Here is a 23,241-nt window from a genome sequence, read left to right as displayed (position 1 = left end):
CACTCTGAATGTTTAGTTTCCATGAAATATTTTATAATGTGTGTGTCACTGTTGGGTTTTAACCTCAAAATTATGCCCTTGCTTTCTTCTTTCAGATAAAAATTATTCACACTAGACGGGCACTTGATGTGCAATTTATGGATAGTGGAACAGTTGCAACTGTAAAAGTATCAGAGCTCAAAGAAATCCCACCACAATTCCTGAAAGAAGTAATTGCAATACCTCCTCAGGTATAAAGACATGTTAAAGTTAACCTGTATTCGATCTCTTTGGGAGTGTTTATAGTGCTGCTAGTTCAAGGTTTATGTACTGAAATTCTGTTTTGTTTCACAGCATTCAACATTTTATTGTGCATCTTTGCCTGAAATAAATTGCAATGTAGTCCTGTGAGTTGGGGGATGTTGTGTATGTGTCATGGTACTGGATTTGCGTTTTGCTCTTTCTGTTTGTCATACATGACTGACTCTGTCAGCATTATTCTCTGAATTGTACCGGCTTTCATATTACTAAATTACACCTTGTGTACTTAATTCTGTTCTTAGGCTTTGAAGTGCTGTCTGGCAGATCTGCCTCCTAACACTGGCATGTGGACTCCAGATGCTGTACTGTGGCTGAGAGATGCTGTAATAAATTGTCCTGAATTTAGCATGAAGGTAAGTAGTCAAAGTGCCTGTGAAACCTGAACTCACATAGGCATGTGGAAAGAGCATCTGAAGAACGACTTCAAAAGCTTAACAACTCATCAAATTGTTCTTTGTTACAGAAGTGTAGAAGTTTGTAACCAGCTGAAGGACATGAATTCTGTACAATGTTCTTTTCTTGGCAAATTTGTTATAAAACTTACTTGCTTAGGCCTGTTAGAATATTTTCTTTCCCCCTATGCTGTGAATTTAGCAATTTTCACAGCAGTTGTTCGCATTTTGCTGTCCAAGTCCAAATACACAACTAGAGTTATTTTGCCACTGATAAGAAAGAAACACAGTTGTCATATTTCAGCACACAAAAATACTCAACTTCTGAGTTAATCTTGAATTACTTTAATGCCTCTTGTGAGTAAAGCTTTTTCTCCTTCTGGTCTTTGAAGGCAGCTTTATTTTTTGTTTCCTTTTTCTAATTGGCTTTATTTTAGTATATGCTTTATATAGTTAGAATTTCTCTTATCTTTGAGGTAAAATTGTTTCCATTTGCAATGTATCCTAGCCAGTTTAACTAACTGAAAATACCCTTCTAAAGTTAATCTAGTATAACCACAGAGTAAACAAAGATAATTTCTTCTTAACCTTTCGATTCCAGCTACTGTCAGACACTTTGAAAAAGTGCTTATAGCTTTCCATAACCTTCTTGCTTGCTTTAGTCTAGACCTCTACTCTGAGATTTACCCCTGTTGCACCTGGCTTTTCTAGACATCCTCTTCCAAAAGAGTTTGAAGTTGGTGCTAATTTTTACTGTATTAAATAATAGAGAACAGATGCATGCTTTAATAGCAGAAAGTTTTTTTCCTGGCTAGCAGCATCAACAGAAACATCTTTAAAACAATGTTGCATACTTTGTCAAATTAAAATTTAAGTGCTTTACTATTAATAATATTAGCATATCTGATGGTAAATAGGAAATATTTTTATGTCAGTGATTGAAAATTACATGTGAGGGAAACCTGGAAGATTTTTCTTTTTTTTTTCATCTAATTTAGCAGGCCTCATTTCCCATAATGACTGCAAGATAGTTTAAAGGATTAGGTGATACTATTTAATGAGTTGTTTAGATCTGTGTGGACACTGGCTACTATTCTTCTGAAAACACGAATTCTACATGCAGTACTGTGATTGAACCTGTTGGATGTAATAAAATTCAAGTTTTGTGTTTGCTTTAAGTTAATGAAATTGCTGCAGGTGCTTTTTATCTTTTTATCTGCTGTAAACAGCTTATTACCCACAATTTCTTGAATATCTTTGGGAGAACACTGAAAATGTTTCTGTGCATAAATGCAATGAACTGTTGCTGCTTTAGCCTTCTGTACAAAATCAGATGTGCCCTTAATAGTTACTAACTTGTTGTTAAACGGTACTTTGTGTTCCAAGGTGATTAAACAGGATGCTTCAAAAGGAATTGCACACATTTACTTGTTTGCTCCAGAGAATTTCCCAGACATGGATCGTAGCATCAATAGACAGATCAAAAATGCAGACTTGTGGAAGCATCAGAAAGATGTTTTCTTGAGTGTGGCACCCAGTGGGACTACCTTCACAAAAGCTGTAGGTGATGCTGTTCCAGCTCTGCAGTTACCTAGTGGGAAGCTGGAGAAGAGTTTCCTTGATTCAGGCAGAGAACCTAGCAGTGCAGTGTCCACCACTGAGCTGCCGCCTCCTCTACCCTTGCCAAAGCCTGGTGACCTCATGGATATCTACGTCTCGGTGGCCTGCCATCCTGGTCATTTTGTTGTCCAGCCTTGGAATGAGCTAAACAATCTGTACACCCTAATGGAAGAAATGATCTTGTACTACAGCAGGGCAGAAGAAAAACCTGTGACCATTGAAAAAAATAAGCTGTATGCAGCTAAAATTGGAGATGAGTAAGTACATACCTAAATTACTTAAAATCTTTGAAAGCAAGCTTAACTCTGCTAAGCTAGGCAAGCCTAGCTTTGCTTAGTCCGCATTGTTAACAACGTAGCAGATGTCCAATGATGTCTGAGAGATTAAGGGAGTAAATGAGATTGCGGTCTCTTCATGCTTCCAGATTATAGCTGGGATAGTTGACTTTTATTCAGCTAAGTCTAGATTTGGGAAGCCTGAGACATATTGATTAAGATCTTTTGGTTGTGCATTGTTTCTCTGGTGCTTTGGCAGTGTGTGAATATTAATTCAAATGGTCTGTTCTTGTTCTCCCCCCTTTTAGGTGGTACAGAGTCATAATAAAAGGGATTCTTAGAAATGGGTTTTTGTCAGTCTATGAGCTGGACTATGGCAAACATGAGTTTGTCAGCGTGGGGAAAGTACAGCCACTCCTGGATACGTTCAGAAGACTACCTTTCCAAGCTATCACAGCTCAGCTTGCAGGTAGGTATCAAGCATTTGCAATTGTTTTTGTTAAAGTCTTACATCAGTGGGCGTATGAGATGAACAGAAATGTAGAATGGAAAAAAGTCAAAGGTCATGTAATTGGTTTTTTTCTACATGTTTATGTCCTGTTTTATTCTTGGCATAGGTGTGATGATTCTGTGTAATTATTTTTGTTTAATTTAATGCAGCACTTTGAGATACTGTCTTTGAGAATGAAGACTCTTTAAACTTTCCCAGCAGCTGCTTTTCATGGTTATAAAATTTATCATTTAATGTGTGTGATATCTACTATGCAAAAGACGCAGGGAAATAAAAACTTAATGTTTTTTGGATCCTTTAACATAACCAATTACCAAGTATGAAAGTGTGTCTTATGATGTGTCTGTGGGTAAGAACCTAATGTTGCAGTTGTCACAGTTTACATAAACTTAGGAACCTAGATGTTGAATTTCTAGAGGATTTTTTTGTATATATCTTGACCCTGTTGTAATTTACGGTTCTCCAGTGCATATTTGGAATCCAGAGTTGCCTGAAATATATTGGTTTTCTCAAACAAAACTCCTTGAGGGGATGGAGCTTTCAATAAGCTTACATAAGATAATTTCCATGAGAATATGACACATAGAGTGTGCATGCTTCAGAGAGAATTTCAGAAATAAAACTTAATCTCTCCTTGCTGTCTTTTCTTTAATTTCAAAATTTTTCCTTCTTTTCTGTGTTGTGTTCGGGTGTATACGTCTCATCTTAGTCAGCTGCTGCTTTCTGATGCTGTTTGGTCAGCACTGCTCTAGATTTCAGTCACAGAATATGCTTGTTGGAAGTGACAGGTGACAGAGTTAGTGCCATGTGCCTTCTGTGGGTTTGCTTTCTTGCATAGCCTCAGTGTGACCTTGGGGATTGTTTTTAAACTATTGATGTGTGATGGATGTGCTGCCAACAGGCGGGGGTCCTCGGCGTGCAGTGCTGTAATGTGGCTGATTTCTAGCTGTGTCTGTCTTCTGGAGGATCCAGCTCGGCAAGCCTGCAAGCCATCCACTTTTCCTGCTTCACTGGGTCTCCCAAGCAGCTAGCTAAATTGCCTCTGAAATGCCTCATATTGTCAAAGCAGGCCAGCCGAGCCTGGAAGATCAGTAACTATTGTCCTGCTATTCTTCCAATTTTTTGTGTCTGTTTTTGTGTCTCATGCCTCTTAGTCACTGATCTGTTTCCTCGTAAAATCCCATTTGCTTTCCCATTTGCACAATGCTTTCCTAGCATTAATTACTCTTTCTTAAGTGTTGATTAACTATTGACTTTTAATTCCTTTTGGAATCTGCAGGCAGCTGTGCTCCTGTGTTCTCCTGTCAGTGGCAAGCTGCTGCTAATAGTAAAAGCAAAGTATTGTCATTTTGCTGTTCTGCTTCTATTATCCATCAAGTGGCTTTTGGGTATTCCACCATAATATTTGAGCCCCTGTGTCTAGATGCCAGGGATGCACAGGGTCCCCTGTGTCCCATACACCAGCAGTGGTCTGGGAAACTGAATCCCAAGTCTGCAGGAGCCACTTACTTCTAGGTGGATTGCACCCATATTCAAAAACCTATTTAGGTTCCAGCAGACTTGACTTTGTGGGATACCACTCTGAAAAAAGTAAGAGCAGTTGTGAGATATTCAGGCATAATTTCTCTTTGTTTTTGTCCTCTGTATGTCTTGTTTGGGACTTGAAGGTTTGGCAGGTGTTTTAGTAACTGATGCTGCTTTGAGATGAAGAAAATCTAAAGCAAGGCCAATGGGACAAATAATGTCAGCACCCTCAGGCTGAAGATAAAGGAAGTTTGTTTTGAGAGGTTCTTTAGTTTCCTTTTTGTCATGGTTCCTGACAAGTCCTGGTCATGCAAGGCAGCTAATATTCTCTGAATTGCTCAGTGAATCACTGCATTTGCCTTTCACTTCTGCAAACACATCATTATCCTTAGACTTCAAGAAAAAATAAATGTCCTAGTCCATGTAATAATTAAGCTTGTTTGTGTGGGAGATGAGTGAGCTTGTGTTTCTTTTCTAGATTTAAGTTGCATGCATTAGGACTTTAAAATCTGTTTTCTTAAGTATTTAAACTCACATCACTTCATTTAAACTTAGATTTTTCTAGTCTATAAATGACCTTCTGTTTTGCTTTACATTTTTCCTAGGAGTGAAAAACCAGCAGTGGTCAGAAGAGGCATCAATAGTGTTTCGGAATCTTGTAGAGAAGAAACCTTTTGTGGCACAGATACAGGCAGTTAATGACAGCACTAACTCTTGGGATCGAAAAATAGTGACTTTTCTTGTGGACACATCTCTTCCACATATTGATACATGGATTCATGATTTTGTGTCTCAAAGTCTTGTGGAATTTTCAAAGGGTGATTAATCATCACTTCTGCAATGTAGCAGCTTAGCAATGAAGTGAGTAACAGGCTTTGAAGAGAAATATAACTACTACATGGCCTTGAAGACATAATGGGGATAAAATTGAGAAATCTGTGTTTGTTTAACAAGTTTGGATTCTGTTGACTTCAGTTGACTTTCTGAAAATTTTCACGTTGTTTACCATTGTAATGCTAGAACATTTGAGTTAAATTATTTTAAAAGTTATTTATCAATAAAACAATGTTCAATTTTGTTCTTGTGATCATTCCCTAATTTTGGAGGGATTTTTATCTCATAGCTACTACTCAGAGTCATTACAGGGTAGTCCTTCCTTTAACAAGTGTTTTTTATTTCTGAATTTGTTGTCAGAGACATGCATTATTGTTGTGTTTTTCCCTTTTCGTTAACTTGGTAAGCTTTGAATAGTGCTTTGTTTGGCATACTGCATTTGTGGGGTGGAGCATTCACAGACAGCTGTGCACTTTGTGTACTTACTCTGTTTGCTGTTCTTTAGCAGTGATACCACTTTACTGAATTCTCTGCTCCCCTCCTCACCCCATCCCTCTGACCAGCTGCGAAATTCATAGCATTCCTTTCCCTCGTTTTTTGATAGCTTGTTTCCAGGTATGCTGCTGAGAATCTTCAGAGGACTTCTGCTCCGTAGAGACAGGAGAAAGCAGTGTCCTATAAGCATGCAGATGGGTGCTTAAAGTCCTTTGAACACAGCATTTTCAGCCATCTTTGGAACCTACTTTATTTTTGGTCTTAGAAATATTTAGAGGAGGTGTAGACATAATTGCATTTCATAGTCCGCTGTCTCAATTTAAATTTGCTTGCAATAGTCCCTTGAGATTGTTAAACACAATATTAAAGCTTTACACAATGAATGGCAGCAATGGGATTTTTTTCTGCTGTGCATGGCAAGGTAGTATTTCTGGTAGTACACAAGCCAAGCTAAGGAATTCTGCTATAATGCTGTTTGCAGGAGTACAGGAGACTGGACAGAAAGGGAAACAAGTCATGCATGTGTAATAGTAGGGTGGGAACGAGAAAATGCATACAAATAGCCTGAGCAAACAAGCTGTTTCAGTATGTATATTTGCACTCCCTTAGTCAAATTTTGATGGTGGTCTGGAGAAGGTCTGGGCTAAGCAGCAGGGAGTCCTCTTGGAAGTCTGGTGCATGTCTCTCTCTGTGGATGTACACTGGGTATAGCAGAGCCCTTATGATGAGCAGCAAACTGCTATATGTAGCAGCAAACTGCTACTCTAATGCAAATTGCTACTTAACGTGGTCCTCCCCTTATTTAAGTGTGCTGAGGCTGAGACTTTTAAGTGTACTTGAGAGAGAGGTAGTATTAACAATGAAGATAAAATTAGTTTTTCATATTAATCAACTTCTTCAGCTGCCATGGCAGAGAAGGTGAAAAATGCAAGTGAAGGAAGTCATGTGGTGGTGAACTACTGTAAGATAAATGTCAGTGCAAATTTCCCTCTGTATAGGATGGGTTCTGAGTCAGAAAATTTCAATGATGTAGGGCAGTAGAATGACAAGCACTCCTCTGAGCTCCTGAAGAGAGATTTTCTGTGCACAATTGTGCAGGCTAATGGCTACAAGCCATTTTCATGGCAATAGAGCATTTTGCTGGAACTTTAAAGTTTCATGAGAAATACCTGGGCTGTGTTGGCATCCTTTAAGGTTTGAGGATCTGTTTTTTGTCAGAAGTTTACTTGCACCTCTGCACTGATGAGGCAGAGTTTGTGACTCTTCACTTGTAGTATCAGAGGACAGACCCAGGCAGATGTTCAAGAGACTCAAGATGGTTTCCAAACTTGTGTGCCCCTTCTGAAATATGCCTCACCCTCTCCTTGGTTGTTGGTGGCTAAAAAGCCCGGGTCAGAAGCAAGAGCACAATCCTAGAGTCCCATGCATTTGTGCAGCTCAGTGCTGGAGTTCACAGAAGCTGCTTTGTGTGTTGGTAAAGCAGACTGCAGTCTAACTGATCAGCAAACCCCCGGGCACTGCTATTCACGTGGGTTTTGTGCGTGCATGGAGTGTACATCCAACCCAAAGTTACTGACACGCTGCGTTCCATTCATATGCTGTATCCAGAGGGGCTGCACTGATGTGTCTCTCCATCTTTATTCCCAGGATACAGTACCAGCCCTGCCTTCAGCAGCTCCACTACTAGTCAATTACACTACAGGTACTGCTCTCTCCTTGTGCAGAACAATAATTTTACACCTGCTTGTAGTGTTGCTCTCTTACCCCATGTAAGATCCTGTCAGACATTTGCTAGTTGACCTGCTAGTGCTCTTTGACACATTTCGTGCTCTGCTTTGAAAAACATGCAGAGCATGTTGGGCGTACACAGTATTGAACACTTCGAGCTTGCTGAAGTTTCCAAGCCGTGAAATAGCATAATAATTAGTTAGTCTGCTGTCCCCCAGGCAACATGCCTGCTCTGTGGAAGTTGTTAATGCACACAGAATGCTGCATGGTTCTTCAGCTTTTCAGCAGTCAGTGTTGCGGGTGGTTGTGAATGGTTTTTCTGTTTTCATGAATGCAAGGCACTTCACTAGGGCTGCATCCACAGCCCGTGTCTGAATCAGACAGGTGGTGGAGTTACTTTCCACTCTGACAGCTATTAGAAAGGCTTCACTGGAACCCTCCATGCAGTTCTGGGCACTGTCCTCCAGGAAAAATGTCGATTAATCACAGAGAATCCAGATGAAAGCAACAACGATGTCTACGGAGACTGGTTTAAATAGTAGGATTTGCAGTTTGTCTGGATGGAAAAAGGCTAAGGAGGAGAACACTTTCTGAAGTTTTCACTGATAACTATTTTTATATGTAGATAAAACAAGGCATGTGAAAGCTTTAGTTGCAGGAAGAAAGGGGCACAGCCAGGGAATTCACTGGAACTCCAGTTTCACTATAAATGCCAAAACCACGTAGGACGTATTTGATCATCCCTTGGAATGTGGATTTGAATGTCTAAGTCTTGGGACCCCACCCAGGATAACTTTACAACCAGAAATGGGGAATGCAGCTTTGTTAAACATGTTTTGTGGATCATTGTAAATTTTTAAAAATGAAAAATGATCCTTCATTAGCTAGAGAAAACAGATGCTGTAATAACTAAAACAAACAAAGCAGATCTCTTACTTATCCAAGGCTTGCTGTGAACAGCAAGCACTTGCAAACCTCCTCTTTTCTGTTTATTCAATCTCAGCTGTATTTTAAAGTTTAAGTTTACCTGTTTTCATCTCCCAGTGTGTTCACTCCAGCTCATGTTGAGGAACTCGTGTCTTGTCAGAGAAACATGAGAACCCTCTTTGCCATCTCAAGATGAATTCCTATCCCTAGGGTTTCCAGTCCTGAACTACTCTTTCCCCATTTGGGAAGACTTTTATTGCAAAGATCTTTTGTCTCTGTGTTGTCACCACACTCATCCTTTGTCCTCACAGTTGTGCACTTGACTACTTCGAGAGCCTGCATTCTCATGTGCTGTCTGTGTTAGATGAGAAAAGTGAAGAAAAATCATGCTATGAAAAAAACATCACTTTAAACTTTCATAAAGCCTGAAAGCTCCCATTTCTGTTCTTTTGTTCTTTGCTGATGTTTTCAAGTTGGACTGGAATTCTTAAACAGGAGAATTGTGGTGCTCTGTGAAATTAGAGCTTGGCTAGGGCAAGAGGAACTCGTGGCCTGAGTGGACATGCTTCAAGCATGCCAGCCACTTCCTTGAGAGCCCTGGTGTAGCTGGGTTAGTGAAACTTGGTGTCTTGTGAAAGGTGCTACAGTGTACATTACCTGCAGCATTCCTTACCGCAGTGTGTCCCGGCAAACCGCTAAGACTACCACTTCCACCGATGCACTGAAAACAAATGTGCTGAGAAGCTGGGTCCATGTCTGGCCTGATGGAGACAGGCTGAGTGCATTCTAAGGGGACCAAGACACTTCGGATGAGGTTCTGTTGCCCACAAAGCTACATCTGACAGCAGCCAGATGGGATTTGAAAAAAAGTGTATCAAATGTATGTCTGAGTGCAAAACCAATGTGGGCATGTAGAGAAGCTCAGTGGTGCCAGTGGATCACTTCCTGAGCTTCTCCCAGCCTGCACACCTTGAGAAAGGCACTTGGTAAACAGGTGGCAGGGAAACTGGCATCCAGGTTTGTCTGATCTTGTACCTGTCAGGCTTCTTTAGCCTGGACAAACAGGCATTTGGGTGAATTGGGTGGTTCTAAGCACCGTGTTTTCTCCTGCCAGCAGCTGGGGTGATGCCAGTGACTTGGGCCTGCTCGCCTCAAGGAGACGTGCACTGAGTCTGGTGCTTGGCACAGCCCCCATTTGTATCCTTCCTTTGTCCTAGCTGGGAGCAATATTTTCAGAGCTGACTGCAAATCTTCCTCCAAATGCCACAGGACGTGGAATTTCAGTGCCAGGCAGGTCATGTAAAAAAAAAAAGAAAAAAGCCAAGTACTATCTCATGGCATCTGGGGACATTTTTAGATGAAGGTCAACACTAGTTTTGGGAAGTATGGGGCTGGAGAAGCATTCTCATGGACTGGCCACCTCTGGTAAACCTCTCCACTCTTGGCTTGTGGCTTCTGGTGGAGACCGGACAGCAGAGCCAAGGAGGAGCTTGGGGCTGACACTTTGCGGGAGATTTCGTAAAAAATCATTAAAGGACAAATCCGTGGGGCTTTGAAGTGACTCAAAGGTAACACAAGGGAAAACAGATTTGGCAGCAATCTTAAAACTTGATACCACAAGACTGGAAGGCAGCTCTCCTGGGCTGACTGCAGACTTGGAGCAGCTCTAGTGGCTGTCACTGGATGTATGGGGCAAACTGACAGGGAGTAAAGTAAGGCACGGGATTAGTAGGTGTGTTGATACAGGTGGCAGTTGTGGGGAAGTAGCTTTTATAGAATGTCCATGACGGCAGCTACAGGTCCTCAGCAGTGCTGGTGTTGGGGCCGTCCAGCCAGAGCCCTGGGTGGCCATGACTTGGTCTGGCTGAGCCTTGAGGCCTCCCTGCTCCCCCTGTCCCAGTGCTGCACCACTCCTCCCGGGAAGGAGTTTTTCCAGCCAGTCTCAGGGTGCTTTACAGTGTCCTGGATCCCCAAGAAGATGCGTGTATATCTTGTGGGGTTTCCCAAAAAAGCAGTCTGCCGAAGCATCTGGCTTGGCAGTGTGAAGGATGATGCCACGGGACAAACGGCAAGCTCCAGCGTGTCTGACTCGTTAAAAAGCAGGAAAGACCCTCTGGAAACAAACGCTGCTCTTGCTGCCACCCTCCGCAGCGCTCCGCAGCTGCCCTGGGGATGGACGGAGCGCGCCTGCCATCCCGAGTGCGGGCGGAGGGTAAGGACCGACCAAACCGGGGCCCGGGGCGGGGGCCGAGCCGGGCGCAGCTGTTCTCGACCGGGAGGGGCGGCGGGGCCGGCCCCCGCTGAGTGAAATATTCGGCCGGCAGCGGGGGCCCCCGGCTCGACAGAAAAAGCGGGCGCCGCTGCGGTCCGGGCGGCGCGCAGCAAGGGGACTGCCTGGGAGCTGGGTCGCCCTCCCTGCCTGCCTGCCGGGAGCCGTGCCCGGAGCGCAGCGCTGCGCCGGGATGCGCGGAGCCGGCGGCGGGCGCTGCGGCAGCCGGGGATCCCGGGGTTCGGGCCGGCCGTGCCCCTGGGCGGGCAGGCGGGATCCCGGGGATCGGGCCGGCCGTGCCCCTGGGCGGGCAGGCGGGATCCCGGGGATCGGGCCGGCCGTGCCCCTGGGCGGGCAGGCGGGATCCCGGGCCCGCGGCGGAGGCGCTGGGATGGATGGCAGCCGGCGGCGCTCACGCGTGTCCGCGGCAGATCCCGGCGGGGATCGGGGGTGCTGGCACGGTGGGAGGAGAGGGCTCTGCACGGTGCTGAGCGGGTTGCGGAAGGCACGGAGAGTTCTTTTTTACTGTTTTTGCTTGCATTTGTAATCCAGGGAGCCCTTCTAGGAGACGGTTTTCCAGAAAATGAATCGCTAGAAAGATGTTCTGCTTTTGTAAGGGAAAAGTGGAAATTAGCAGGGGGAGAGGTTCCTTGAGGCCGTTTGTTGTATTTGCCTTGGTCCTACTTTCTCCAGCTTGAAAGAGAGACTGCCTTGAAAAGCACTGCCTATCCTAAAGATAACCTTTCTTCTCTCAGATGGACACAGCTTCTGCCCTCACTCGTGTGCTCATCTATTGCCCTCTGCTTTTTAAATAGTCATGGATAGTTTGTTGGGCAGAATCCATAGCCCTCTCCCTCCCTTCAGGGCCAGCTGCTCCCCCCTTATGTGGAGGTCCTTTCTACTCGCTTTACATCTTGCCTTGGATGTTGGGCCTTCAGCCACAAGACTGTTCAGCCATGTGACTGAGGTTGGTTTTAAGTGTTTTAATTTTTTTTTTTAATCCCTTTCTCATGTGTGACCTGCCAGGTCGTGCAGCAGTGAAGAGTGACTTCCTCAAGATTTATGCTGAGAGGTGGCACCTTTTCTCAGACTATCTGATAGAGCAAATACTGGACAAGCTTTTTGGGCATGGAATACCTACTTCAGGTTATAGTAGTGAGCTCTTTTGCCCTCTTGAAAGGAGGAGCTGGGCTACAACATGAAAGACAAACACCATCTTGCTCACACCGCAGTGCCCAAAGCCAAATGCCTTTTGCAGTGCTGTCTCTCGACAGCCTGTGTACCTGTTGCCCTAATGCACACACGTCTGGGTATTCCAACAAGCACACTGCATCACAGGCTCGTGCTTCTCATTTCAAAGTCTCTGTTTTCCCCCTGTCAGGGCTCTTCCCCCACCCCTCCTCCAGCACTGCATTGTTTTCCAGCCTGACTCATCTTGCACACTTCTCAGCTGTGATGGTCTGCTGCCTTTTCTCCAGATACTGTGGTTTTGGATAATATTGGAAGTATGTTGCTTCTCCCTCACCTCCTTACTGTATTTGGGAAAGCCAAACAGATATGGAAATAGTCTGGTCTATCTCATTACTGATTTTCTTCGCCCTAGTTTTACTTTCATTCACCCAAGGGACCATTTGATTTATCTTTACAAAAGATCCTGAATCAACCTTTTGTAAGAAGTACCAGTCCTCTGTTACCAGAAGTGTAGCTCCTATTTTCCAGAGCAGTGTGCTACTAAATGTAGTGTTTGCAGATGAATTGTACTTTTCTGCGTGCTGCTTCACTGTTTTTCAGGTATGTGGAGTTTTTGTGAAAGCACAGCTAGGGGGAAGGAAACTGTGATCTGCCTTCTGATTTTTTTCCTCTATAGCTGACAGTCATTTGCACATCATGTGCTAGGAAGGCTGTCTTCACTCCTCTGTTCAGGCAGAGACCTGTAGACAAAATATCTTCACTTGGTAAAATTACCAGCCCCTTGGAAGAAACAGGACAGAAAGTTGTGTTCCATGACCCCGTGGTGCTAAATGCCCCCATGTCCTTGGGCACGTGGATGCAGCACCATGGGAGGCTCTGTGGCTCTCTAGCCCATCCCCACCTCACAGCAGACCTCTCCTCAGATAGGGAGGTTCTGGCTTCACGTGGTCTGTGTCTGCAAATCCCCAAAGACAGAGATCCCCCACGTCATGAAACCTTGCCTTAGAGCTGCATCACCCTCCTGGGAGGGAATTCTTCCTACTTTTTCATGGTGAATGAGATAAACACACAACAGAGGTTATCCTAGCTCAGACCGAAGCCTGTACATCCCAGGACACTATGGCTGGCAGCAGCCTGGGGAGAAGCTTGGAAGCAAAGTTGCAGTGATGCTCCCCCAGAGCTCTTGCCCATGCAGGCTCTGTGCAGCTTGCTAGCTCTCCCAGCTGGAGCTGGTTTCCTTGCTTCTGCAGGCCTTGCATGATGCTGTGGGGGTCTCGCCTCTGTTAAGTGCCTCGTTCAGGTTTGGTGCACACTGCATACTCACTGCTGCTGGAACAGTGCTCATTTTGCTTCCATGTTAATTAAGCATCAGCCTGTCTGGGGCTGATTAGCTGCACCTTGGTAGGGCATTTCACTGCCATTCCCTGTGCTTCAGCCACACTAGCATTAGGGTGGGATTGGGATGTGCAGACATTCATGTGTTACTAACAGGACACTGTGCTTTGGCTCTTTGGCAGTCTGGCAGGGCTCTTTTACAGGACATGGCCAGTGCCTGTCTGAGGCACTGCTCAGTGCAAGAAAGGAGTCTTTCTGCTCCTATGTTCACAATGCATCAGGCTCCCTGCAAAACCAGAGTGTGCCACAGAAACAGGGGTGTCTGTCTGAGGACTAAGAGGAACGCAGGCCAGAAACCCAGGATCACTTTCCAGAGGAGATTGTGCTAGCTGTGAAGGTTCCAAGTGGAAGGGTTCAAGTTACAGAGCAGGAACTGGGTGCAGAGTGTCACTAATGACTCAAGTGTGCCCACATGCTTTTCGCAGGGATTAGTAATTAAACAACTCAGTGCATGCCAGGTGCATGAGAGAACTTCACCCCAAATAGGAGAACACATAACTGTGTTTACAAGTGTGTGTCTTAAAAATATGTGAAGTGGGAAAGATACAGCTGGGATGCTTGTGTTTGGGCTTTGTTAGATCTTGGCCTGGTCACCAAACATCCAGGCTATTTGCTGATGAGAAGGACCACTTGGTGAGCGCCAGTATTGAGCTGTGTGGCTTGGAGGCTGCAGGGCTATTGACAAGAGGAGAGCCAGGAGATACAGGCAGTTTCTGGATACCGGGTTAGGAGCTGGGTGAGCTGAGAAGACTGAGGAGAGTGCAAACAGTGTGAGACTTTCCTCAGCACTAGTGGATAAAGGGAGAGGCTACTTAGCTTCAGTGCAAGGAGCCTTCCCTAGTGTGTGCATCACCTCGACAACAAGATGTTTGCTGTGGAGCTGTCAAGGATGGGAATGTCAGCTCTGACATGAGGATATCTATCCATGGGAGTAAAGCTGCATCATCAGTAAGTCTTGCCTATGGCCTATTGATCTTCACTGCTGCAGGGGTTTGGGTGGTGATGGTAACTCCAGATAGTGTTACATGTTCTGCATGGCTGGTATGTCACTTCAAGAGTCAGAAGTCTTGTGCTTTCATGGATGCAAAATGCTTTATTCCAGATGTCCCTTTTCAAATATGAATTCAGGATGTCTTAGATTAACAGCTGCTAGTTGGGAGGAAATCTAGATCTTCCTTGGAGAAGTTTCAGTTTCCTGAAGGGACAGCAGATTTGCTGTTGGATTTCCTTAAGAATGAGCCTCTTGCAAAGAGGCTGAGTGTGCCTCAGTCTTTCTTGTTGATGGCTGACTTGCCTGGAGCAATGAGAGTGTGTGCTCTGCTTTCCACATCTGACCTGGCAGAGCTTCTCACCATCTGGAGCATCCCCTGTCTTTTCTCTGTCCATTCTCCTCATCCAGGACATGAATTTGTATGGTGAATAAACACCATTTCCCTTTAGGCAGCACTTGACTGACTGCAGTTGGGTTCCTCTGCAACCTTCCTCTCTCCAGGCTGAATAAGTCCAATTCCTTTTCCTTGCTCAGCTTGGAAAAACCTGTCTTCTACTAGAGGACATCAAATTGCATGCAGCATCCAGCTGCATGCTCAGTGGTGTTAAGCAGAGGGTCCCCTTTGGATCTCCCATGTGGGTCTCCTGGCTAGACACTTTCTAACGCATCTTGGACTCCAAACCTAGAGCAGAGTCCATCAAAAGTCTTTTGTAGCTTTAACTAGGGTTTTCATCATCTTGTACATTCAAGGTGGTGATGTAGAGCCCAGGTAGGCCAACAGTACTTGATGTGCAACCTGGTTGTGTGTTTATGGCTTGTTAAAATGATGCTTTCCTCTCTGACTATAAAATGAGATCTGCTTGAAAAGGGATCTACAGAAATGTGCAGGAGGCCGTTACCCTAAAGGACTGGTCTTAGGCATTTATCTTCCTTTCATTTTAAGAAGAACAATGTACTTTTGAAGTGGAGTAAACTTTTGAAGGTCTGTACCTCAAATGCAGGACATGTACTCACTTGCAAAGCCACTACAGGGCTGTGGTTGTGTCTGTGAGAGAAGGGACTGTGGGGCCAAGGTCTGATGTCTGTACCTGTGTGCTGGGGGGAGACACACCTGTACCAGCACAGCTGCACTGACTCCCCTTGTGGGCAGGGCAAATCGTGGTCACAAGCACCCACCAGTGAAGACTTCTGTTGTGTGTGGCTGGGTGATGACACTGGGGATGGATCCAACTCCTCCTCTGCTCTGATTTCCTGCTGGGTTTTGTACAATTCACGTAGATTCACATTTTTAGATGTGGTCTCAGTAGGAGCTGATGTGCATCTTTCCCTTTGTTGCTACCAGATCTGGCCATGATTTGTTGGTCAGTTCTTGAAACTGCAGGGAGCTGGTTATGTTTGGTTTCCCAGTGACTGAAAAAGCAGAGTTGACCATGGAGTCATCAGCACCCAATTATGTTGGGATGCAAGCTCAAGGTTTGAAAATTGTCCCAGGAGGGGAGAATCAGCAGAGACTTGCTTTTTGGTGGATTGATCTCCTTCATCTCTACATCCCCACCATGCCTGCTCCAGCACTACGTGTGTAACAGCTACCTCTTCTCCAAGTGCTTCTGGTAACCCCCACCTAGCCTTAAACCACTGTGCAAGTGCCCCAGCTCTCCTTCATTTCCTGACTGTCAGCCAGAGAAGATCTCTAGGCTGACACACCCTTTGCACACATGTGCAGCTTCCCAAGAAATAAGGGTCTGAGTCCTGCATGAGATTTCATTAAGGTTCACTACTGGCTTTAAGGTTTGTTGGAGGACTGACCACATAAGAAGACAGTTTTTATTTAGAAAAAAGCTGGAGGTGATTTGTTCCTCTCATCTGCACAGCATGCATCTTGGATCTGCACCTGAGTGACTCACTGAGATTTAAGTGTATGCACAGAAAGTACCTAGTTTCTCTTGAATTTATAGGAAATGGTCATTTGAGGTATGTATAGCTCCTCCATCAAAAAAAAAAAAAAAATCCCAGACACTGGCATTTCTCTAAGTTATGCTGCAAGTCAAAGAAAAAAAAAATTATTATTATAGCAACTGTAGAGGGGATGGTTGATACTGGTTTGTTATTTTTATACTGCAAAATAGTAACTCTGAACTTTGATTCAGATTTATACTTAAGCTGTAAAAAAAAAAAAAATCTCATAAATCAAGACCCTGTGTGAGTGAAGCAGGAACAGTTTTCAAGCCATCCCCCATGATATGAATTCCTGCCTTCACTGCTCCTTAAATACAGCTTTCATCCTGAAAAGACTTCTGTCTTCAAACTTGGCAGTTTTTTCAAGAATCATCAATAGCTATGCTGGTCATGCTTGGCTACCTCCTTATCCCAAAACTCAAGCCCCATGGTCTGCTTTCACATTTCAGAGCACAGAAAAGGTTTTGTGGTAGATTCATGGGTTGTCTGGGGCAGGGATGTTAATTTTTTTCAGGCATGACTCTCATTGTATGGCAGAGAACACAGAATTCCTGTCCTCCGCCTTTGGTGGTTGTTGGGTGTGGCGAGGGATGCCCCAGACCCTCCCATGTGCCGAGCCTTGGTCATGGTGCTACATGCTGCAGCCTGCGCAGACCCCCCGAGCCAGGGTTGGCTTGGGCTGATAACAGAATTTATCCCTGGAAAGCTCTGCACCTTTGCTGAGCTTAGTTGCTCTTTCTCCTTGTGTTTTGGTGAAGGGAAGTGCTTTCTGTGCTGTCCTGGTGTTGGCATGCTGGCGCACCCGGCAGGGTGTGTGGTGAGGCGCTGGGCTGCCCGGCGCAGCGTGCGCCAGATGTGTCTCACGGCATGTGCCAGATGTGTCATTTGTTCTTCCTCTCAAAGAAAGTTTGTTCTTTTTCCTGGGGCTGTTGGATAACGGGGGGATAATCCAGCAGACCCTTCAACTTGGTGCTGCTCCACAGCCTTCCCGAGCAGCCTGCTGTAGCCTAAGCCCATTGCTGCCCTGCTCCTGCCCTCCCTGCTCACCCACCTGAAGAGCACAGCCAAGTACTGATGCCGGCCCTCGGCTGGTGGTGAAACAGTGGGCCCACGTGGGCCACTTTCCCGGATGGATTTCCACCGCTTCCCTGTGCAGACGTCAGTGCTGCTCTCAGGTTTCGGCACCCCAAAAAGGTTATGGTGCTGCAGGGGGCTGTACCAGTGCAAAGCACTATGGAAGGATTATTTCCAGTGTCGTACAGGGTGCTTTTCATTTTCACTTATTTTCATCACCCATTTGTTTGCTCAGCACTTCTGAACCCTTCAGAAAGAAACTGTTCTATCACCCTCAAGATTAGCAATGTTGTTTTGTTTGGTTTGGTTTTGTTTTCCCATATTCATGGTAAGAACAGTCTTTCCTGTAGAGGACCTTTTATTATCTCCCAGCCATTTAAAATTTTCACCTTTAACAGTTTTAATGATCGTTGTGCATTCCAGCCTGTGTGCTGTTCAGACTTATTAAGTGCAAGTGCTTGGGCTCTCTTCCTGACTGACAAGTACTTTGAACAAAGAGATCTAATATCTTGCTATCTTTGTAATCTATATGAATTACAATTTTTTGAGGACTTAAAGCTGCAACAGTGTCAGTTCTGTGCAGTATCTGTATATTGCACTTATATTCTTTTCTCCCTAGTTGATTGAATGGGGAGTGATAGGGTTAATGAAAAAGAGTGAGAACTCAAGTTGTGCTGAAGGATCTTGTTTAGTTTGAGCTCAGGTGAGGGTGGGATCTGTGTTAAACCATGCTTGTACTCTGGCACAAGTCAGGGGGAACTGTTTTGTGGTGGTGGGTGTTTCAGTACTCTGTACAAATGAAAACAATTACACTTAGGTAGAATTTACCTGCTTTCTTATCACTGGCAGTTCAAAGCCCTCTTCTATTTACAGCAGATGGGCTGGTTTGCTTTTTCTCCCAGCACTCATTAGCAAGATAGGGTAGAAGAGGCCTGGGATGTGAAGATAAGGGAATGCCAGCGAACATATTGGTCCTGGAAGCCGTGCTGGAGGGCATGGTGCTGAACGACTAGTTCTGCAGGCAGGGGAGCAGTACAGAATGTCCTGCTGCCACGGGCAAGGCTGGTGCTCCTGTGAGCAGTCCTCTCATTGTGCTCTCTGCAGGAGATGTGCGAGGTGCCAGCACCGTCAGGCTGCACCAGCAGGTCTGGGAGGGCACTGTGCCCCCCGACACTTCTCTTTGGGGTACGTAGCAAATTAAATGCTCTCCACGGGGATTTCAGCTGCGTTTCAGCAGGCTCTGCACCTGTCTTCAACCCTCAGGGCCTTTGCTATATGCAGCCTCGGCTTCATATCTCTGCAAGATGCTTTGAAACCTGAGGCGTTTTCCAGAAGCATTGCCTGTGCGCACTGACATCCCGTGTCTGTCCTGCCTCTCGGTGCTGACATCTCTGTCCTTCTGGAGGGAGGCAACAAGGTCACCCTGTGGGGCTGCACTCTGGTCCCAGACGGGCCCCTGCTTGCAGTCTTGCCTGCGTTCCTGGGAAGGGTCTGTGGCTGCCTCTGGGAATAGTTGTCCTTGTCTGGCCAAGACAGATACTGCTCTGTGTGTGGCAGGTATTTTAAGCCACTATAGGGAATTTAGCAGCCTGGGGGGGGGTTACTCTCTGCTTTTCTGCTTGCTCCTAGCTCCAGCTCCTTCCACGGCAGAATGGTCAAAACTACATACAGCACGTGAAATCCAGACTAGTCGTGGCTCATGCGCTGCTATCTAGGGCTGCAGTAGCACAGCACATATCCAGATCCAAGTCCAGGCTGCTTTTCTAGGATCTCCCACCTCAGTGTTCATGGGTGACTGCAGTAAAGGCTCTGCCCCTCTCTGTGCTTGCAGGGGCTGAGCTGCTGGACGTGGCTCGTAGGCTGCCTGGTGTGTGGCTGCTGCCCAGCAGCCTCGCAGCACAGGGAGCCCTGCACTGGGGGCTGCAGGGCACTGGTGAAGCACAGCAGCGTGGGGTTCCTTCCACCTCACCCAGACGGACCCACTGAGCCCCAGTGCTTCCTCTCTGCCCTCTTGGCTGCCCTTGGCTCTGGTGCCCACAGGTCGATGGCTGCTCCTTGGAGCAAACCAGCCCAGTGAAAAGCTGATTTTCACCCTCTCAGTTCCCAGCTGAGGCTGTTTCTCCCATCAAGAAGGCACCGTCTCCTCACACTTCACCTCCTAAGTGGCGAGTGGCAGGAATGTGAGTGATGCAGGAATTGCCATCACACTAGTGGGGAACCAAACGTCTGACAAGAGGACAGCTTCTAAATTTAAGGGCTTGCTGTTGAGCAAGCATGTGTGCATTACTGTGCCCTTTTGTGGCCAAGCTAAAGATAATTTTCCTATCTTCAACAGCAGCTGTGTTGTAACTTGTATAAAGAAACTTCTCCACTAATGAAGAGTGATCACAAGAGCATAATCTGTCCTGAGGGGACGAGCAAAGCTGGAAAGATGTGATTCAGGAGTAGGGCTCTGACGTTCCACCAAGGCTGAAAAGAAACCATTTATAGAAACTCAAAAGATGTTTGGCTCCCTAAAAAACACACAGGCCTTGCTGTTATTTTTAATGTAAATGTCACTCAAAAGAATAGCAACACTTTAAGAAAAGTCACTTTAAATTATCTGGGACTCGGTGTTCTCTGCAAAAAAAATATAAATGTACAGGCAGTGCTGTGGAGCAGAAGGAGACTGTCAGCAAAAGAGCAGGGTTGGATATGCTTTTGTGTGTTATGCTGAGTGTACTTTTAACCCACTTGCATATTTCAAACACACTGACCTTTTTCTTTGCAGTCTTTTTGCTTGCAGAGGTCCAGTTACATGCATACGATTGTGTATGACACATTATATTAGGAGACGTGGGCCAAACCTTGGGGTCAGCAGGGATTATCCAGATAGGCCATTCACTTCTCTTCTTGAAGGATTGGTGCAGAACATGCAATAGCACACAGGTCAGCCGCTTAGCTGGCAGCAGTGCAAACATGTGTTGTCCAAGGAAAGGTGGGTCACTGAATACCACATTTAACTGGCAGCCTCCTGAACCTGAGTGGATAATACTTCCTGATCTCCTTGTGGCTTTAAAACACAGGAAGAAGTGCCATGCTCTGTAGCCTGGTGGAGGTTTTCAGGGCTCAGAGGTACTCAGTGGTGCTACAAATCTGTTTTCTCATCTGGTAACAATGTTATCTGGAGTGCCATGTGCAGGGCAGAGTTACTGGGGGCTTGTAAGGACATGAGAGCTGCATGCTTCATGACCTATGGTTTATTGTCCTTCAAAGAAATAAGTGCCGAGGATACTTCATTAACATCTAGCACTGCTTGCAGAAAGACATCCCTAGCCAGGGTCCTGTACAAAGACGTTCCTCAGTCCTGTCCCATAAATCCATGGTGGGGCAATGTGCTACTGGAGCTGCGCTGCTCTCACGCCTGTGGGTGACTGTCTGGTGTGGGATATGAAAGGGGGGCCCTGAGCAATCTTTTGAAATCAGCTATGCTTTAAGCATAAATCTCCAGCTCTGGAGTGTTCAGTGCTCCCCAGCCAGGCGGGCTGCAGCATCATGCTTCATGTGTTCAGTGTTAACGCTTCTTGTGTTCATATCAGGTTCTGTTACAGCAGAAGAGTGAGATCCACGGGACTCCTCTAAGATGTCTTACAGAAAGGAGCTAGAAAAATACCGAGACCTAGATGAAGATCAGATCCTTGGAGCTCTGACAGAGGAGGAGCTCAGGAAGTTAGAGAATGAACTGGAAGAGCTGGATCCTGATGTAAGTAATTTTTAATTGAGACATTAGGTTGTGAATCTTAGTAGTTGTGGGGGAGTGGGCTGCATTAGTAATCTGTATTTCAGTGGGATCCTTTGCAGAGCCTGTACTTAGAGCAAGAGTGGAAGAGACTGGCTGCAGATACACAGAAGAATTTTTTGCCATTGGAAGCACAGCCTACATGTGTATCTTTGTTTCTGTTTTCCTGCCCTTTTCCCAATGTGATGAGCATCTGTGACTTGCAGCAGCAATATGAGCCAGTGCTGGTGCAGTGCAGTAATCCTGTGGAAAATGGATCTCTGTTTCTGAGCAGGCCACCTTGGAGGGAATGCTTTGTGGCTTGCTTGGTTTGAGGGTTTTCTGGGGTTTTTTGGTGTTTTGGGTTTGGGTTTTTTTGTAACAAACTTCAAATGGCCTGTATTTTCCTCCATTTAGGCAGAAATCCAAATCCCAGAGTTTTGCAAAGTGGGACAGTTTATTTTTAGCACCTTCCTAGCATCAGCAGGAGCTGCACATACGCAAACATGGGGTCTGCTGGTGCCAAGCTGGTGAAAGGTTTTTGGAGCCAGCACTGTCCTGTTGCAGGGGATGTGCAGAGCCAACTGGCTGGCCTCTGGCTTACGGCAGTGTTACTCGAGGAGCTTGGGCACTGCCAAGTGAGAAATTGCTCCTGCAACATGCAGTTAGTGTTTCTGGAGTAAACGATGGGTGCTGTAGATTGCATCATCAGTATTTTTAATTGTAACGCAGGAAAATATTTGAGAGCTGACAAACTAGTTCCCGCGATTAAGTGTATGGGCTGATGGTTACAGCTACCTCAGAAGACAAAGAGTCAGGCAGCATTCTGTGAAAGATGAAGAAAGGTAAAATAATTATGGACATCTGTCAGTGCAGGTGTAGTTTGCTTGAAGATTGCATAGTTGCTTCGCACGGCATGAAGCCTGTGGAAGCAAGCTGTCTCCTATTCCTCCCTGCTTGTGCAAGGCACACACTTCTCTTGCCCTCCGGGTTGCCTGCTTCCTATTAGTAATTTTCCTTTCCAGGCTTTTCACTGATACACATATAAATTATAGTGAACTCGTTTTATCAGGCAGGCATGGAAAAATCAGTGTGTTGTTCAGCATCACCTTGGGTGTCTTAAAAAGTAAATGTTGACTTCTATCCAGTAAAGCTTTAAAGAACATGCTTAGTGTCAGATCTGGGAATAGTCTTACTTACTGCATTAAGGCTGTTCTATATTTAAATATAAGCAGGTGTTTACGTGCCATATGTGTCAAGCACAAACCAACTTCCCGTGGAGGCTTACGTGACTGAGTAACAAGGAGGCGGCTTGGAAAAAAAGCTGGGGTTCAAGGGGCTTTGCTCTGCAACCAGGGGATCTTCTCTGTGAGACCCTCTCTGTAGTTTTGTAATGGATCCTGAAAGGCAGAAGAGACCACCACAGCTCTCTGATCTGCTCTGCGAAAGATCATGAGATTTAACTGAACTGATTCTTGTTGGGACACATGGAGCATTGTGGGCACTTGGACAGACTCATATAGTGGGGGGAAGGTGGCTGAGAGCTTCCAGAAAGAAAGGGCCAGAACTGATGTTGCAGAGAAACAGCTCCTGGGCAGCATCTGAAACTGAAGGGGGGAAGGAGCATCACATACCTTGGATGATGTGGGAATCAGCGGGGCTGGATGAAGATAACCTTTGACACAAGGAGAAGCAAATTGTCCAGCACTGTGGAAGAAGAGTGGTGCAGTGAGGGCAGTGTAGAGGGAAGAATATTTGAGGGATGGGGATTGTGGCCTGCAGAGATAACCTGTGTTTCTCACCTCCATTTCTAGAATGCACTGTTGCCAGCAGGACTCAGGCAGAGGGATCAGACGCAAAAGCCACCAACTGGCCCATTCAAAAGGGAGGAGCTCATGGCCCACCTAGAAAAGCAGGCAAAGGACATTAAAGACAGAGAAGACTTGGTTCCTTTCACGGGCGAAAAGAGAGGTATGGTCATCATTTGCACCGTGCTGGGTGC

General features: G+C 45.6%; 2 protein-coding genes across 5 annotated transcripts in view; both read left to right on the top strand.

Annotated features, from left to right (window-relative positions):
• Nucleotides 1-5,847, top strand: part of TDRD7 (tudor domain containing 7) — a 45,617-nt gene extending 39,770 nt beyond the window's left edge. For all 3 annotated transcript variants that reach the window (XM_041486416.1, XM_041486415.1, XM_041486417.1), the window contains exons 13-17: nt 96-230; nt 543-653; nt 2,079-2,569; nt 2,896-3,056; nt 5,228-5,847. In XM_041486416.1, coding sequence (XP_041342350.1) covers nt 96-230; nt 543-653; nt 2,079-2,569; nt 2,896-3,056; nt 5,228-5,448 — 1,119 coding nt within the window. In that variant the 3' untranslated portion in view covers nt 5,449-5,847. The remainder of the gene's footprint in view (nt 1-95; nt 231-542; nt 654-2,078; nt 2,570-2,895; nt 3,057-5,227) is intronic.
• A 4,864-nt stretch (nt 5,848-10,711) lies between these two features.
• The window catches only part of TMOD1 (tropomodulin 1), a 26,817-nt gene continuing 14,287 nt past the window's right edge, over nt 10,712-23,241 (top strand). Inside the window, exons 1-3 of one of the 2 annotated variants that reach the window (XM_041486379.1) lie at nt 10,712-10,818; nt 21,061-21,224; nt 23,054-23,210. In XM_041486379.1, the coding sequence (XP_041342313.1) occupies nt 21,105-21,224; nt 23,054-23,210 (277 nt within the window). In that variant the 5' untranslated portion in view covers nt 10,712-10,818; nt 21,061-21,104. Of the gene's footprint in view, nt 10,819-14,114; nt 14,410-21,060; nt 21,225-23,053; nt 23,211-23,241 lie in introns of those variants that run through there. The other variant, XM_041486378.1, reaches the window with a different exon arrangement.

This window comes from Pyrgilauda ruficollis, unplaced genomic scaffold (assembly GCF_017590135.1).
Source record: "Pyrgilauda ruficollis isolate IOZ18807 unplaced genomic scaffold, ASM1759013v1 scaffold76, whole genome shotgun sequence".
NCBI lineage: Eukaryota > Metazoa > Chordata > Aves > Passeriformes > Passeridae > Pyrgilauda > Pyrgilauda ruficollis.
This window is presented reverse-complemented; position numbering and strand designations above follow the sequence as displayed.